Below are 18,544 nucleotides of genomic sequence, written 5' to 3' on the forward strand. Positions count from 1 at the left end.
TGTTGGTGGAGGAGCCTGGTCCTTCCCAAATCACATAGCAGGTATAGACCGGAATGAGCATCTGTAAATCTGTGATTTCCTTGCGAAAGTATGTGAAGAGACTGGATGAACTGAAACTCCTCCTTGTGGAATTCCTTCTGGAATCTTTCTACCATCCTTGCTGGAAAGCTGAGCTCTTCTGAATGGCCATGGGCTGCATTTCTACTCAGATGCCAGGGAAGCCAGGCACAGTGGAGGCGGCTGGCTGGTCCTGCATAGGCTGGGGGTGGGGCACCGCCGGGGCTGCCGTCTGCACAGCGGGGCTGCACGGCTTACGGCTGGGCCTGGGCCAGCGCCCAGCCTGGGAAACTGGGAAGTACGGTTCTCGGGTTCCTCTGCAGTAAATGTGTGTGGAATAGGAGGACTGAGGAAGAAATGAGGTGAGGTGACATCCCAATAGTTCCTTGGGACGAGTTTATAGGGCGCCTGAAGGCTCCAGGAAGAGGGGCATAGAGCAATCAAAGGATTCAGGCACACTCATGACTGGATACCACGGCCAGGGCACGAAGCTGCTCCTTCAGAGAGACTAAGGGCCAATTCAAAAAAAAAAGGGGCCAATTCTTCATCCTGCAGATTTTAGTTTAAACATCACTTCTTCCAGGAAGCCTTCCCTAATCGCTCAACACCAGGCTGGAGGTCCCAGCTCTGTGTTCCCAGGGCTCCTTGTTCCTTGTCACCCACTTACCCCAGTTCCTTGTATTTCCTCTCTGTTAGTGGCTCATCCTCCTAGATCAGCTCTCAGCTCTGACCCCAGGGGCGGATCCATGGTCGCTCTTGAACCCTCTGAACCTCAGTTTCTTTACCTGTATAATGGGGACTAATAGCACCTGGGTGACGGTGAATGGAAAGCAGCCGTTGCAGTACCAGGCACAAAGCACGTGCTCCATAAACAGCCACACACACTGTTGTCCTGTAACTGTTATTAACAATTAGAAAACTCAGGAGAGGCTGGCTTTTCTCCTCTTCAGCTCCCGGCCTGCCTTGCGTTCATTCTAGAGGAGCGACTGCCCATCTCCCTGCTGGAAGCGGCCGGCAAGGGCACGGCCCGAGCTCAGGTCTGCATCGCCGGCGCCCAGCAGCGTGTATGATATGACAGGTATCAGGCTGCGGCTCTCAAACCTGACAGAAAAGAATAAGCTCTGGTTCAGGAACCCCTGAAACCCCATCCCAAAGTACACAGAAGGCGTGGTTGATGGTAACAGGAAAGAGCAGGCCTGCTGTTTTGCTTCTGGGCATTGGCTTCCAAAAGGAATGTGATCCACTCCCCTGGTGAGCCTGGGGCAGGGATATTATATGAGTAGAGAAAGGAGCCTCAGAGGAGGTTCTCGAGTCACTGCTTGGTGCCAAGGGACCCACATCTCCCTCCTGATTCTGTGGCATTAGTGTAAGGGTCTATCAGAAGAACGATTCCAGCACCTTCCACTAAGATCCAAAGCCTTCCCAAGCTCTATCCCTTTACGTGCTACAGAACTTGTAAGATTACATGGAAGAAATTGGCAAGTGTTGGAAAAGCTGGTTTAACTAAAGAATGGTCACCCTGCCACTGGCACAAAGGGAAAAAAGATGGCAGTGCTGTGTCTGTGTTTATTATTTCCTGTTACTCAGAACTTTCTCCCTCCTGGCTCACCTGGCTACCTCCTATTTGGCCTTCCAGGCTTGCTCTTCAAGAAGCCTCTTTCCAACTCCAACCAAGCTAAGTAAATCCCTTTCTTTGCCCCAGGGCACCTAACAGCAAATCATCAGGTTAGGATCTGACGTCCCCCTGGGCCATGGCATCCCCTATTGCTGAGTATCCTTAGTTCCTGGCACAGTGCCTCTCACATAGTAGGTACTCAGGAACTATTATTGAGCAAACCGAACTCCCAAGCCAAGCAGCCTTATCTCCTGACCCAAGCCTGGTGGGAAATTATCTATAGGTTTGTCAGGATCAAACCATAAATAAGACATAAATGAGGGGTGCCTGGGTGGCTCTGTCGGTGAAGTGTCTGACTCTTGGTTTCAGCTCGGGTCCTGATCTCAGGGTTGTGAGATTGAGCCCCGCATCAGGCTCCTTGTTCAGTTTGGAGTCTGCTGGAGATTCTCTCTTCCTCTCCCACTCCGTCTCCCCCTCCAGCTCATACTCTTTCTTTAAAAAGTAAATAAATAAATCTTAAAAAAAAAAAAAAAAAGATGTGAGACTCAGCCATACAATGATGGATGTTCTGAGAACAGAAGGTAGAAGAAACACGCATACTTCCTGACAAGCCGTTTCCATAGAGTAAGACTAATGGAAGGGACCTAGAAACGGCCTTGTCGAGGAGCACCGCCTGGCCACATGTTAGAATCACCCAAGGAACTTAAAATAGAAACAAAGCGGTACTGGGTCCTGCCCTTGGAGATACCCACTTCACTCTCTAGAGTAGGTCTGAATATCTGTAGGGCTCACAAGTCCCCCCAGGTGGCTCTAATGTGTGGCCTTGGCTGCGAGCCACTGAGCCAGCCCATCCTCCTTGTCTTGTGCAAGCAAGGGAAGAAGGTGACTTGGATGTGTTATCTTCCTCTGGGACTGGGACCAGTCACCCAGGCTCTTCCCCTTCTCCCTCTGAGGCTTTCTTGGGAAATTTCAGAGCAGTCAGGCCCCTCTGCAGTCAGGATGGCACAGGCCTGAGCTGTCCCTCAGGGTGCATCTTAGCATGGGACCGGCCAATGTGTTTCCTGAACCACACATGAACGATGAACATCCTGTGCTCCCTTCACGGTCTGGTGTGTCATCTCCCCTTTGCCCACAGGGCTGACTGGTGCCTCTCCAGCCCAGCAAACCAGTTCAGGAGAAAATCATTTTCTAACTCTGAACTTGCCAATCTGGCCTCTCTCCTACCCTCATTTCTTCTGGATAACTAAATAGATTACTACCTCCAGGGAAAACATAGGTGCAGGCAAACCAGGGTCCTGAATGCACTGGACCAGGGACTTACAGCGTCAGCAGGATCTCAGAGTGAGGTTTCTGCTAAGATCCTGGTAGAGGATGCTAAGGCAGCAGCTTCCTCTTCTGTTCTTTAGCACGTCCAGACCCTGCCAGGCCCAAAAGCAATAATGCATCTATTTTTTGAATGCGTGCTGTATACCTAGAATTCTCTTCTCCGTCTTGTCTTACACACTTACTTCAAGACTCAGCCTCACCTCCTCCATGAAGCCTTTCCTACTCCCCAGATAAGCTGCCTCCTGGTGACTGCCAGAAGTAACACATGTCCTCTCAGGAAAGGCTTCACTTTAGTCCAGGCCAACAGAGATTATAGAAAAGCTACTGATTTGCTATTGATGCATTCTGACCTTAGAAAATTTTAAAAATATTTTTAAAAAGTACCACAGCAGACAGGATAATGAAAAGTAACCTTTAAGCTGAGCAGCAAAAAGGGAAAAAAATCATAAAAAATGAGAATAAGTTAAGGGAACTCTGAGAAATCATCATATGTAATAACATTTGCATTATAGAGATCCCAGAAGGAGAAGAGAGAGAGAAAAGGGGAGAAGACTTATTTGAAGAATTAACAGTTATCTGGGGAAGGAAACTGACATCCTGATCTAGGAAGCAAAGAGAACCCCTAACAAGATTAACCCTAGGAGGTTCACACTAAGACACATAATTAAAATAACAAAACGTAGGGGCTCGTGGGTGGCTTAGTCAGTTGGGCATCCAACTCTTGGTTTCAGTTCAGGTCAGGGTCTCAGGGATGTGGGGCCAAGTCCCCTGTAGGGCTCTGCACTCTGTGGAGCCTGCTCGGGATTCTTTCCCTCTTCATCTCCATCTCCCTCTGCCCCTCCACTCTCTCTCTCTCAAATAAAGAAAAAAAAAATCTTAAAAAAAATAAAATAACAAAAAAAATCATTGAACTTTAAATTTTAAAAACAGCAAGAAAAAAGAAAACAATTACATATAAGAGGAACTCCACATGGCTATCCACTGATTTCTCAGCAGAAATTTTGCAAGTCAGAAGGAGTGGCCTGGTATGCTCAAAGTGCTAAAAGGGAAAAACCTACAACCAAAAATGCCTTACCTGGCAAGGTAATCATTCAGAATAGAAGGAGAGAATTTCCCAGACAAACAAAAGTTAAAAGAGTTCATCACCATGAAACCAGCCTCACAAGAAATGTTAAAGGGAATTCTTTGAGTGGAAAGAAAAGGCCATAACTAGAAATTTAAAGAATTATAAAAGGGAAAAAATGTCATGAGTAAAAGCCAACACCTAGTTAAATAGCAGGTTGACCAGTTACAAAGTTGATATGGAGATTAAAATACAAAAATAGTAAAATCAGTTATAGCTACAAAAGGGATATGCAAAATAAGAACATGTAAAATAGAGGCAGCCCGGGTGGCTCAGCGGCTTAGCGCCGCCTTCAGGCCCGGGCATGATCCTGGAGACCTGGGATGGAGTTCCACATGGGGCTCCCTGCATGGAGCCTGCTTCTCCCTCTGCCTGTGTCTCTGCCTCTCTCTCTGTGTCTTTCATGAATAAATAAATAAAATATTTTTTAAAATACTGTTAAAGAAAAAGAACATGTAAAATATGACAACATATACATAAAATGTGGAGGGGGAATAAAATTTCATGCTTTTAGAATGTGTTCAAACTTAAGCAACTGTTAACCTAATATAGACTTCTTTACACATAAGATGTTATAGATGAACTCAATGTTAGCCACAAATCAAAAACCTGTAATAGGTGCACAAAAAGCAAAGAGAAAGGAATCCAAACATAACACTAGAGACAACCAATCGAAACCACAAAGTAAGAGAGCAAGAGAAGAAAGAAACAGAAGAACTACATAACTACCAGGAAAAAAATGAACAAAATGGCAATAAGTACACACCCATCAGTAATTACTTTACATTGGGGATCCCTGGGTGGCTCAGCGGTTAAGCTGAGGCCCAGGGCGTGATTCTGGAGTCCCGGGATCAAATCCCACATCGGCTCCCTGCTTGGAGCCTGCTTCTCCCTCTGCCTGTGTCTCTGCCTCTCTCTGTGCGTGTGTCTCTCATGAATAAATAAAATCTTAAAAAAAAAAGTAATTACTTTACATGTAAATGAACTAAAGGCTCCAATCAAAGGACATAAGGTTACTGAATGGATTAAAAAAAAAAAAGACCCATTTATGCTGCTTACAAGAAACTCATTTCAGATCTAAAGACACATACAGACTGAAGTGAAAGGCTTGAAAAACATACCATGCAGGGGCCACCTGGGTAGCTCAGCTGGTTGAGCAGCTGACTCTTAATTTTGGCTCAGGTCAGGGTGTCAGCGTTGTGGGATCAGCCCTGCATCAAGACTCTGCACTGAGAATGGAGCCTGTTTGGGATTTTCTCCCTCTCTCTCTCTTCACCACCCACCCACTGGCTCTCTCTCTCTCTCTCTCTCTCTCTCTCTCTCAAAACCAAACCAAACAAAACCAAAAGCATATACCATGCAAATGGGAGGAGAAAAAAAAGCCAGGGTAGCAGTATTTCTATCAGACATAAGAGGCTTTAAAATGAAGACTGTAGCAAGAGAAAAAAAGACACTACATTATGACAGAGGAATCAGTCCAACAAGAGGATATAACAATTGCAAATATCTATGCACCCAACACAGAGTTCTTTTTTTTTTTAAGATTTATTTATTTATTCATAGAGACACACACACAGAGAGAGAGAGAGAGAGAGAGAGAGGCAGAGACACAGGCAGAGGGAGAAGCAGGCTCCACACAGGGAGCCCGACTCAGGACTTGATCCCGGGTCCCCAGAACCACACCCCGGGCTGCAGGCGGTGCTAAACTGCTGCACCACCAGGGCTGCCCAACACAGAGTTCTTAAATACATAAAGCAACTATTAACAGAGATAAAGGAAGAAATTAACATAATACAGTAATAGTAGGGAACTTTAACACACTACATACATCAATGGATAGATTATCCAGACAGAAAATCAACAAGGAAATAGTGGCTTTGAACAACACATTAGACCAGACAAACAAATATGTACAGAACATTCCATCCAAAAACAACAGACTGCATATTTTTTCAAGTGAACATGGAACATCCTCCAGAGTAGGTCCCACAGTAGGCCACAAAACAAGTCTCAATAAATTTAAGAGGATTGAAATTATATCAAGCATCTTTTGCACCACAACCATATGAAACTAGGAATCAATTACGAGAAAAAGACTGGAAAAACCACAAACACATGGAGGCTAAACAACATGCTACTAACCAAGTCAATAAAGAAATCAAAGAGGAAATGAAAAAAAATACATGGAGACAAATGAAAACGAAAATACAACAGTCCAAAATCTTTGGGACGTAGCAAAGCAGTTCTAAGAGGGAAGTTTATGGCAATAGGTCTATCTTAATAAACAAGAAAAATCTCAAATAAACAATCTAACTGTACACATAAAGGGGTTGGAAAAGGAGAAAAAAGTCCACAGCCAGTGGAAATAAGGAAAATAATAAAGATTACAGCAGAAATAAACGAAAGAGACTGAAAAAAAAAAAAACAGAAAAAAAATTAATGAAAGCCAAGAGCTGGTGCTTTGAAAAGATAAAATTGATCAACTTTTATCCGGACTCATCAAGAAAAAAATGGAGAGGACTCTATTAATTAAATCAGAAATGAAGGAGGAGAAATAACAACCAATACCACAGAAATACAAAGAATTACAACAGAATATGATGAAAATGTATATGCTAACAAATTGAACCACCTAGAAGAAATGGATAAATTCCCAGAAACATACACTCTTTCAGAAATGAACCAAGAAGACATGGAAAGGGACACCTGGGTGGCTCGGTGGTTGAGCGTCTGCCTTTGGCTCAGGATGTGGTCCTGGAGTTCCAGGATCGAGTCCCACATCGGGCTACCCTTGAGGAGCCTGCTTCTCCTTCTGCCTACGTCTCTGCCTCTCTCTCTGTATCTCTTATGAATAAATAAACAAAATCTTTAAAAAAGAAAAGAAAAAGGAAGACATGGAAAACCTGAACTGATCAATTACTAGTAATAAAATCTGTTAAAATCAAAAAAACCCCAACAGAAAGTCCAGGACCAGATGGCTTCTCGGGTGAATTCTATGACACATTTAAAGAAGACTTAATACCTATTCTTCTCAAATTATTCCAAAAATAGAAGAGGAAATAAATCTTCCAAATTCATTCTATGAGGCCAGCATTACCCTGATACCAAAACCAAACACACGAGAAGAAAGAAAGAAGAAAGAAAGAAAGAGAGAAAGAAAGAAAGAAAGAAAGAAAGAAAGAAAGAAAGAAAGAAAGAAAGAAAATTATAGGCCAATATCCCTGATGAACATAGATGCAAAAATCCTCAACAAAACAGCAAACAGAATTCCACAAAACCATAAAAAAGTCATTCACCACAATCAAGCGGGATTAATCCAAGGATGCTAAGGTGGTTCAATATCTGCATATCATTCAAGGTGATACATCACATTAACAAGAGGAAGAATAAAAACCATATGATTATCTCAACAGATGCAGAAAAAGCATTAGACAAAGTACAACTTCCGTTCATGGTGAAAACCTCAACAAAGTGCGGTTAGAGGATACATACCTCAACATAATAAAGGCCATACATAAAATCCACAGCTTATAACATACTCAGTGGTGAAAAATGGAAAGTGTTTCCTTTAAGATCAGGAACAAGACAAGGATATCCACTCTCACCACTCTGATTCAACATAGTATTAGAAATCCTAGCTATAGCAAGCAGATGAGACAAAGAATGAAAAGGAGCCATACTAGTAAGAAAGTAAACCTAGGGGCAGGCCCGGTGGCTCAGCGGTTTAGCGCCGTCTGCAGCCCTAGGGTGTGATCCTGGAGACCCAGGATTGAGTCCCATGTTGGGCTCCCTGCATGAAGCCTATTTCTCCCTCTGCCTGTGTCTCTGCCCCCCGCCCCGAAATAAATAAATAAATCTTAAAAAAAAAAAAAAAGAAAGAAAGTAAACCTATTTGCAGATGACATGATGCTATATGTAGAAAATCCTAAAGAAATGAATCCGGTAAAGTTGCAGAATACAAAATTAACATACAAAAATCGGTTGTATTTCTATACACTATAATGAAGTAGCAGGAAGAGAAATTATGAAAACAATTCCATTTACAGTAGCACCAACAAGAACAAAGTACATATGAATAAATTTAACCAAGGAGGTGAAAGACCTGTACTCTGAAAACTATACTGATGAAAGAACATTGATGAAAAATAGCATTGATGAAAGAAATTGAGGACAACACAAACAAATGGAAAGATATACTATGGTCATGGATTGGAAGAATTAATAGCATTAAAATGTCCATGTTATCCTAAGCAAACTACAGATTCAATGCAATCCCTATCAAAATGCCAATATCATTTTTCACAGAACTAAAATTTGTATGGAACCACAAAGACCCCAAATAGCCAGCCACTCAGTCCTGAGAAAGAAGTACAAAGCTGAAGGTTATCTCAATCCCGGATTTCAAGATACACTACAAAACTATAATAATAAAAACTGTGTGGTAGGCGCACAGAGACACAGAGATCAAAAGAACAGAACACAAAGACCAGAAATAAACTCATGGTTGTATAGTCAATTAACTTACAACAAATGAGGCAAGAATTTATAATGGGGAAAAGACAGTCTCTTCAATAAATGATGTGGGGAAAACTGAACCCCTTGCTTACATCACACACAAAAATTAACTGAAATGGATTAAAGACCTGTGAAACCTGAATTGATAAAACTCCTAAAAGAAAACAGGCAGTAATCTCTTTGATATTAGCCTTAGCAACATTTTTCTAGATATGTGTCCTCAGGCAAGGGGAACAAAAGCAAAAATAATCAGGACTACACCGAAATACAAAGTATTTGCACAGCAAAGGAAACCATCAAAACAAAAAGGTAACCTATTGAAGATATTTACAAATGATATATCTGATAAGGGGTTAATATCCAAGATACATAAAGAACTTCTACAATTCAACACCAAAAAACCCAAACAACCTGATTTAAAAATGGGAAGAATATCTGACTAGCCATTTTTCCAAAGACATACAGATGGCCAACAGACGCCATCTGTAAGATGCTCAGCATCAGCAAGCATTAGGAAATGCAAATCAAAACCACAATGAGCTATCACTTTGCACAGGTTAGAATAACTACTATCAGAAAGACAAGAAATAACAAGTGTTGGTGAGAATGGAGAAAAGGTAACCCTCATGTACTGCTGGTGGGAATGTAAACTGGTGCAGCCACTGTGGAAAATAGTATGGAGGTTCCCCCCAAAATTAAAAATAGAACTATCATACGATCCAGTAATTCCACTGCTGGATATTTATCCAAAGAAAACAAAGACACTAATTTGAAAAGATACATGTACTCCTTTGTTTACTGCAGCATTATTTACAATAGCAAAGAAGCAACCCAAGTGTTCATTGACTGAGGGATGGATAAAGAAGATGAGGTGTGTGTATACACACACACACACACACACACACACACACTTTTTTATTACTAGGCCATAAAAAAGAATGACACCTTGCCATTTCTGACAACATGGGCCAGACCTAGGGGGAATTACGTTAAGTGAAATAAGACATGGATAACACAAATACCATATTACTTCACTTAAATGTGGAGTCTAAAAAACAAAACCAATGAACAAATAAACAAGCAGAAACAGATTCTTATATACAGAGAACTGGTAGTTGCCAGAGGGGAGGTGGGTCAGAGGATGGGTAAACAGGATGCAGAGATAGAAACTTTCAGTTACAAAATAAATACAATATGGAGATGAAAAAGTACAGCATAGGATACACAGTCAATCATTCAAAAAAAATTTTTAGGGCAGCCCGGATGGCTCAGCAATTTAGCACCACCTTCAGTCCAGGGCGTGATCCCGGAGACCCAGGATGGAGTCCCATATCAGGCTCCCTGCATGGAGCCTGCTTCTCCCTCTGCCTGTGTCTCTGCCTCTCTCTCTCTCTCTGAAAAAAAAAATTTTTTTTTTAAAGATTTTATTTATTTTTTTAAAGAGAGCACAAATAAGCCAGGGGAGGCACAGAGGGATAGTGAGAGGGAGAGAGAATCTCAAGTAGACTCCACCCTGAGCAGAGAGCTTCACACAGGGCTTGATCTGAGATTATAACCTGAGCCGAAATCAAGAGTAGGTCCCTTAACCAAGTGAACCACCCAGCTGCCCTCCGTCAATCATTTCTTAACAATGTTCTTGGTGACTATACTTATCTTGATGAGCACTGAATAATATATAGAATTATCTAATCAATATGGTGTACACTTTAAGGTAGTATAACATTGTATGCCAATTATGCATAAGTAAATAACAATAAATGTTAAAGAAAAAGTTTTATAGGGAATGAAATATATAGGTGTCCTTAGGTCCTGGTGATAATTAATGGAGAAAGGAGGGTCTCCTGACTATAGCCCCATCCCAGACCAGCATAGACTATATCAGATCTCTCTTGGAGATCAGAAATTAAGAAATCTGGATGATTTTCTGTTTGAAAGCCCTCACCACTCTCTCAATAGTTTCATTTAATCCTCCAATAATTTTTTTGAGCACTACCCCTGTGGAAAGGAAGTGTGTGTGCAAGGCATGCCATGTTGTCCCTATGATGTGCATATCATAGCCATTGTACTTGTCATCCATCCTGTGGTAGGGGGGCTGCTCTCGCCTGAGTGGGGGCTGAACACTGAAAGCTCAAATGTCTAGCAGGACAGGGCTGGCTAAGTACAAAGCAGAATATTTATAGGATGACACAGGTATAACAGCCAAGGGCAATGAGCAAGATCTCTGCTTCTCAATGTGGGTAGAGTTGAAAAGAAAGTGGTGTAAACACTAGGTTTCTGAATAACGAGCATATTGCACCATTTTTTTTTTTTTTTGCTGAGTACTTTTATATGTATACAAACCCACCATATATATATCTAAAATGACTGTGCAGAGAGAGACCTCAGCTTGTATGTCTCTGTTTCGTCAAGGGCCAGTGAAGAGCTCGATGCTTAATAGGTGCTCAGTAAATGTGAGCCAGACAGATGGCAGCACCAGGTGACCAGTAGGGCCTTGTCTTGGAGTAATGGATCTGGGCCTCTCCAGGGGCTTCAGTGAGATTCCTCCTACACTGACTCTCCCTCCCCCTCCCACCCGTCCCACCCCCAGCAGAGCCCTGACCGCACAGCTCCATTCTAGTGGTGGTTGCTCCTGGCCTATCCGCTCCCTCCTCAGACCCAGACTCAGCCTGCTCTCTGTTCCCCTGTTCTCCTGGGGACTGGGCCATGAATGACTCAGCGGGCCAGTTCTCCGTGCCAGGTTCTGAACCTCTGGGGCTCCCAGAACATTAGCATCTGCGGCCTCTCAGGGCTCATTGCTGCAAGCTGGTGCCCTCGTTTGCTCTCTAAGGGCACGACTGTGAACTAGGTTCCCCCACTGTGGCCTGCTTCCTACAGGCCGAGGGTGCCAGCAATGGGAATGAATGAATTATGCACTGTAGCAAATGGTTGGCCCAGAGTGTCAGGAACATCTGCACAGATGTTGTAGAAGAATGGCAGGTGGAAACGTGTCGGAGGGCTGAAAAACAACCGAAAAGCTCACTGCAACGCCAGACACACCGACCTACCCGAAGGACTAACAACCAGTTACTTCTTTCTCAACAGGCCTCCAGAAGTGTATATGATCTATCCCAATCTTTCTAGGTTTCTGAGGTTTGCAGTCTCCAAAGCGGGGCTCTAGCCAGAGCAGTGTAAAGGGTCCAGTGCGAGATTGCCCGGGTCTGGACTGAGTATCTGGTGACTGTACAAGCAAAAACCTCTGCGTGCCTCGGTTTCCTCACTTGTGAAACAGTGAAAAGTGATAGAGTGGCACTTACAGAAATGCCTTGGGGATTCGAAGAGAGAAGTCCTGTAAAGGCTGAGGGATGGTGAATGCATAGGCTCTTAATTGTGCTGGCTTTTACTGCAGGTGCTCCCACCTCCAATGGCCCTGCACCCGTTACTCTAAATCTCAATGGACTAATCTGCAAAATGGGGAGGACAATAATGTTCTGGATGAGATGAGAAGGTTAAACTGGTACAATCTGTGGTTCGTGTCGTGGGAGTTTGCGCAGACTCCTCCAAATAGGGATACTCTGGGGCCAACCCGCCGGGGCCCGCCACTCGGTGCACGGTGCGAGGACACCTCCAGCCTGAGGAGCCCAGGCCCCAGTACCCGACCCGAACCCCCAGAACCCCTTTTCTTCAAGAGACGTGGCCGTGGGTTCATCTGGGTGACGGGGGAAGCCCGCGGAGGTCGAGGGGTCCCCACCGTCGGAGCGGGGCCCGCGTGCCCTTGGGGGTCGGGGACGCCGCGGCCGCAGTCCTCGTTATTCCAGGAAAAAGAAACAGAAAATACTGCAAAGGAGGTTATCTCCCCGCCGGCTTCCGGCTCTGATAACGCCCGGCCGCGCGGGGCCGCAGCGGGCACCTCGGAGCGCCCCGGGGCGCGGGCGGAGAGCCTCGGCTCAGCGGGTGCCCCCGCCGCCGTCGGCGCCCCAGGGAACGCGCCCGCCCCTCGCCGGGGCCCCGAGGTGGGCCAGGGCCTGTGGCTGCCGGCCGCGACGCGGGGACCCGCCCGCAGCTCCGTGCGCCCCAGAGCTCCGCGGCCCCCGCCGCCCCTCCCGCGCCCCGCCGCCGCTCCCTGGCTCCCGGGGCCGCGCCGGCGCTCCGTGCGCCCCGCCGCCCCCGAGCCCCCCGCCCCCTGCGGCCCCCCGAGTCCCGCCGCGCCCCGAGCTCCCCGAGCTCCCCGGGCCCCCCGCCGCGCCCCGAGCCCCCCGGGGACCCCCCCCGACCTCTCCCGGCCCCCCGCCGCACCCCGAGCCCCCCGGGCCCCCCCCCCGATCCCCCGGGCCCCCCCGAGCTCCCCCGGCCCCCCGCCGCGCCCCGAGCTCCCCGAGCCCCCTCGAGCCCCCCGGGCCCCCCGCCGCGCCCCGAGCCCCCCGGGCCCCCCCCGAGCTCCCCGGGCCCCCCGCCGCACCCCGAGCCCCCCGGGCCCCCCGCCGCGCCCCGAGCTCCCCGAGCCCCCTCGAGCTCCCCGGGCCCCCCGCCGCGCCCCGAGCTCCCCGGGGCCCCTCGAGCTCCCCGGGCCCCCCGCCGCGCCCCGAGCCCCCCGGGCCCCCCCGCCGCCCCGCGCTTACCTTGCAAAGCCCGCGCCGCCGCCAGGCAGAGGGCGAGGAGCCCCAGGGCCAAGCCGCAGGGCTGCCTAGTCCCGCGCGGCGGAGGCCTCATGGGCGATCCCTGGGCCGCTCGGGCCGGGCACGGGCTCCCAGGCTGCGGCGCCCTCCCGCCTGGCCCTCCTCCCCGCGCAGGTCCCCGCGGCCAACCGCGGAGGAGCCGGCCGGCCTGCGCTGGAGCCGGTTCCCAAGAAGCGGGAAGCAAGGAGGAGAGACCGAGGGAAGGGGAAGCGGCGGGAATGCACACACTCAGGAGTAAATAATGGCAAATAATGAGCTGTCTGCTTCCGTTCACACCCAGTTTACTAGTATCGATTCCAGATTCGGCTGGTTGCTGGATGGCGGGAGGGAGGGGAAGTACCGGCTGTGGCTGCTGCCCGAGGACCAGTAGAGACCATCTGATGGCTCTGTGGGCGAGGAGAAGGCTTTTTGAAAGTGAAGTGACAAACTGGTGAGAAGGGTGACAAGGGAGTCTCAGGCTGCTCTGGGTGAAGCCATTGGATAGTAGTGATATCCACCCACCATCCATCATCTACCCATCCATCCATCCAGGCGTCTAGCTGCCATTCGCCCATCCATCAGCCTTCCATCCATCCACCCATCCATCCAGCAGTCCATCCACCTCCATCCCCCCACCCATCCATCCCTCTCTCTCTCCAAGTGTTCACTGACAGCCTCCTTGTTTGCACAAGGACTGGCACATAGTAGATACTCAGAGAGCATGGAGGAAATGTTTGAACCAGTAGTGTTTGGTTCAGGGATGTGCACATTGGGCCCTCCAAGTCTGTGCTTGGATTGCTAAAATCAGAGGATACAAACCTGGGAATACTGGAGGAGCATCTTGCCTGTCACGTGGAGAGGCCCTGAATTAAGAATGAAGCCAAGACGACACAAACTGAGCCACAGAGAACCACCAAGAGAGATTGAGCCCTAATGACATGGTTTGAGCTCTGGGATTCTGAACACTTGCCTTTGCCACTAATGAGCAAGTAAATGATCTCTCTTGACTGGGAAAATTTAAGTTAGATTTCTATGACATAGGATTGAAAAAAATGTCTTGACTAATAAAAGTGATCTTGACACTTTTCTGTTTTCTTTATTCCACATATGGGGATTTAGAAATCATTTGTATTTGTTTCTCTGTCAAACTTTCATCAAATCTGCCTTTGTACTGGGTAGTGTGCTAGGCTCTGCAGCTCCAGAGATGAATATCATGGCTCCTAGTCCCAAGAAATTCACAATCTAAGTAGAGACCTGGAGACTGAATGATCCAAATTGGGAAAGATGTCCAGGTATGAGGACTCTTCCTGCTGAGGCCAAGACCCAAACTGGCTGTTTTGCTCACTGCTGCATACCTGGCACCCGGCACTTGGTAGGTACCTAATAGCTATTTGTTAAATGAATATAGGAATGAGAAAAACTGAAGTCTGAGAAATTTGAGAGAGAAGGATTTCATGACATCAAGAGCTGTGAAAAGCCTAGAATGACCCAGTAATGCTGCGAGTTTATCTCCTGACTCTGTCACCTACCAGTTCTCTGGCCACGGAGACATGACATCAACTCTCTGGACCTCTGATGGGACCAGACTGTGCCAGAAACGGGCAACCTTGTCTGCACATTAGAAATAAAGCATCATGGCTTGGGTGTCCTTCCGGTTCAATTGAATCAGATGTTCCAGGGGTGGGGCCTGCACATTAGTGTTTTTTGAAAACTCTGAGTGATTCTGATGTGCAGCCAAGGCGGAAAACCACTGCTCTAGATTAGTTTGAAGCTTCTTCTGGTCACGCTCGATGACACTTAGATCTGAGATTGTCAGATCCTTTCTGTAGAGTAGGATTGTGTAGAGCAGGGAGATAGTAGGAGTCCATTTAAGTCTTGATTATATTGACCATTTTATTTCCCTTCTCTGTTCCTTTATTCCTCTCTCCCTCTCTCTCTTTTAAATGTTTTATTTATTTATTCATGAGAGACATGGAGAGAGAGGCAGAGACACAGGCAGAGGGAGAAGCAGGCTCACTGCGGGGAGCCCAATGTGGGACTTGATCCCAGGATCCCGGGATCACGCCCCAAGCCGAAGGCAGACGCTCAACCATTGAGCCACCTAGGTCCCCTCTCTCTTTCAACAAATATCAGTTAAGGGCCTGCAAGATACAAGGGATGACATCAGTCTGGTTGAGGCAGAAAGGAAGGAGCAGGGAGGAAGACTGGAAAAGTAGATTGGGACTAAGACTTGGAACGTGGTTGTTTTTACTAAACTCAATATTGAGGGTGCTTGTTTCTGCTAAAAGTATATAATTCAAGATTCATACCTAATCTGATACATTGGCTCCTTCTTTGCCATCTTTGGCATATACTATAGCTCTCAGGTATTTGGTAACTTTTCTCACCAACCAACCATTCTGTTAAAAAAAAATCAACACCCACCAGTGCTATTTTCTCAAAATCTTTGGAACCCTTTTTTACTTCAAGAGAAACAAATTATGTTCTCATCTTTGAGAACAGTCCTGATTTTAAATATGCTATTCCATTGTTCCTGTCAGTACATATGAATTTGTGAGCCCATGTACCCTGGTGTTTGGTTCTGGAAAACTGATCACTACATTCAGATGATCTGTTAACTTCTTGCTTCTTTCATCTCTTATTGTTTCTTATGTATGGACCTTGTTATGGTGCCATGCAGGTGGCTGAGCTGGGAGGGGATGGAATGTTACAGTATACGAACTTTGTTAAAGTTTGTTCCTTGGAACTGGGTTTTTACCGTGCCATATAGCATACTAAAGCTCTTACGCTCCACTGGCTTGGTCCACACTGCCTGTACCATGCAGCTTGAGTGTAGCCTCTATGAACAGATGTTCCACTCTTAGCGTGTGAGCTTAGGCAAGGTATTCAACATTTCAGCAGTTCTCTTTTCTTTTCTTTTTTTCTTTTTGTAAAAGATTTTATTTATTTATTCATGAGAGACACACACACACAGAGAGAGAGAGAGAGACAGAGACAGAGACACAGGCAAGAGGGAGAAGCAGGCTCCATGCTGGGAGCCCGACATGGGACTAGATCCCCGGTCTCTAGGATCCCACCCTGGGCTGAAGGCGGCGCTAAACCGCTGTGCCACCCAGGCTGCCCCTCAGCAGTTTTCTTAACTGTAAAATGGGATTCCGATATTACTACTACTGATGCTGCTCTGAAGGTCAATAAGATACAGGTGAGAAGGGAGATGATTGCACAGAAAACCCTCGATCCATTATCACAATGTCCAGCTCATAATGGATGCATAATAGATGCTCACTAACTGAATAAATCTCCCCATGGTATTCATGCTTTTTAGCCTTGGGCTCAAAGATTATACTTCTAAAGGGCAGAGACCATTTTTTACAGATCTTCTATGGGTTGTCTCTTCCTGCACAGTGCTGGGCATATAAAAGGTGTTCAATAAATATGCAGTGGGGGCAATGTTGTGGATGGCAAAAAGTCTAACTTGAATTCTGGTCTTAGCTGTTCCATTACAGAAACGATTTAATATCACTGGGTCTCAGTTTCTTTGGTAAAAATAGGGTGTTAGCCCCAATATTTATAGCAGCAATGTCCACAATAGCCAATCTATGGGAAGAGCTGAGATGTCCATCAACAGATGAATGGATAAAGATGTAGTACATATATACAATGGAATATTACTCAGCCATCAGAAAGGATGAAATCATACCATTTACATCAACATAGATGAAACTGGAAGGTATTACACTAAGTGATATAAGTCAATCACAGAAAGACAATTATCACATGGCTTCACTCATATGAGGAATATAAAAAATAGCATAGAAGATCATAGGGGAAGGGAGAGAAAACTGAATGGGAAGAAATCAGAGGAAGACAAACCATGAGAGCCTCTTAACTATGGGAAACAAACTGGGGTTGCTGGAGGGGAGGCAGGTGGGGGGATGGGGTAACTGGATGACGGGCATTAAGGAGGGCATGTGATGTGATGAGCACTGGGTATTATGTGCAACTGATGAATTACTGAACTCTACATCTGAAACTAATGATGTTCTATGTGTTGGCTAATCGAATTTAAATTACAAAAAGAAAAAAAAATTGAGTGTAAGGCATTGAGTACATGGTCTGGAGCAGATGCCATGTGCTTAATCAGAATATGATCCACAGGAGATTTTCAATCAAATGTAACAAAACAAACATAAAAGTTAGACAAGCAAACAAAATGGTTTTCCTGAACTACCTGGCATTCGTGAGCTAGTTGGCACACAGAGTCCCACATTACCATGGTGTGCCCGGATGGGCTGGGTATCCCAGGTACAGGTGGGTGCTGGCTGTTCAAGTCTAATTCCAAAAAAAGCCAATGAAAAAGTCACAAAGCCAGGGCACTGTGAAGGAATGCTGCTAAAGTAAAACATGTGTGATCAAAGCTTATGAGTTGTATTTTTAAAATCACAATTTACCACCATGTTCAACAAAAATTACTGGGAACCATATGCCCCACAGAATTTTCTGATCTTGTGGACCATCACAGACAACACTGGTGTAGGAGCAATCTGCTCCAGCACAGAAAAGCATCTTATCACTGATGTCGTTTAGAATTGCTGGTGCCTGGGGATGATAAAAACTTTCAGGTGGGTCTTAATTCATTTTTAAATTCTCTTTAGACACTGAACCTCCTTGCATCAGGGGTCAGCCTCTCCCTGCCCCTGGTTCACAAGGGATTACAAATATTTGGTTGTCCTTGGACTCGATTCCTCTGGCTTCTTACAACCTGAACATCATTCTCATCTCAGCACAAACATCATTCTCTTTGAGAGGCTTCCAGTAGCCCTGTCCTACTGATCTTCACAGTCACTGTCCTGTATTTTAAAACCAACTCCACTGAGGTTTAATTGATATGCGGAGAAATGACATTGGGTGATTTGATGAGTTTTATTATATGGATCCACCCATGAAATAACCACCACGACCAAGACACAGATATTTCCATCACTCCCAAATTTCCTCTTTGCAGCCTGTCCGTCCTCCTCGCTGCCCTCAGCCCCGGGCAACCATTGGATTGTGTTTGTCAGGGCAGCAGATTCATTTGCATTCTCTAGAATGTTAAATAAAGAGAATCATACAGTGTGCAGTGTTTTGCTTTGTTTTGTTTTTGTTCTTACCCAGCATCATTTTGAGATTCTTTCATGTTGTTGTATGGGTCAGTGTTCCATTTCTTGTTATTCCACTGAAGGGCTAATCTGCAGTTGGTATATTCATTCACCCACTTATGAACATTTGGGTTAT

At 45.8% G+C, this 18,544-nt stretch overlaps 1 protein-coding gene across 2 annotated transcripts in view; it reads right to left on the minus strand.

Moving 5' to 3' along the window:
- The window catches only part of VSTM5 (V-set and transmembrane domain containing 5), a 32,151-nt gene extending 18,340 nt beyond the window's left edge, over positions 1–13,811 (minus strand). The window contains exon 1 of one of the 2 annotated variants that reach the window (XM_072795019.1): positions 13,517–13,811. In XM_072795019.1, the coding sequence (XP_072651120.1) occupies positions 13,517–13,799 (283 nt within the window). In that variant the 5' untranslated portion in view covers positions 13,800–13,811. The other variant, XM_072795020.1, reaches the window with a different exon arrangement.
- Positions 13,812–18,544: the final 4,733 nt, after the last annotated feature.

This window comes from Canis lupus, chromosome 23, assembly GCF_048164855.1.
Source record: "Canis lupus baileyi chromosome 23, mCanLup2.hap1, whole genome shotgun sequence".
In the NCBI taxonomy this organism is placed as follows: domain Eukaryota; kingdom Metazoa; phylum Chordata; class Mammalia; order Carnivora; family Canidae; genus Canis; species Canis lupus.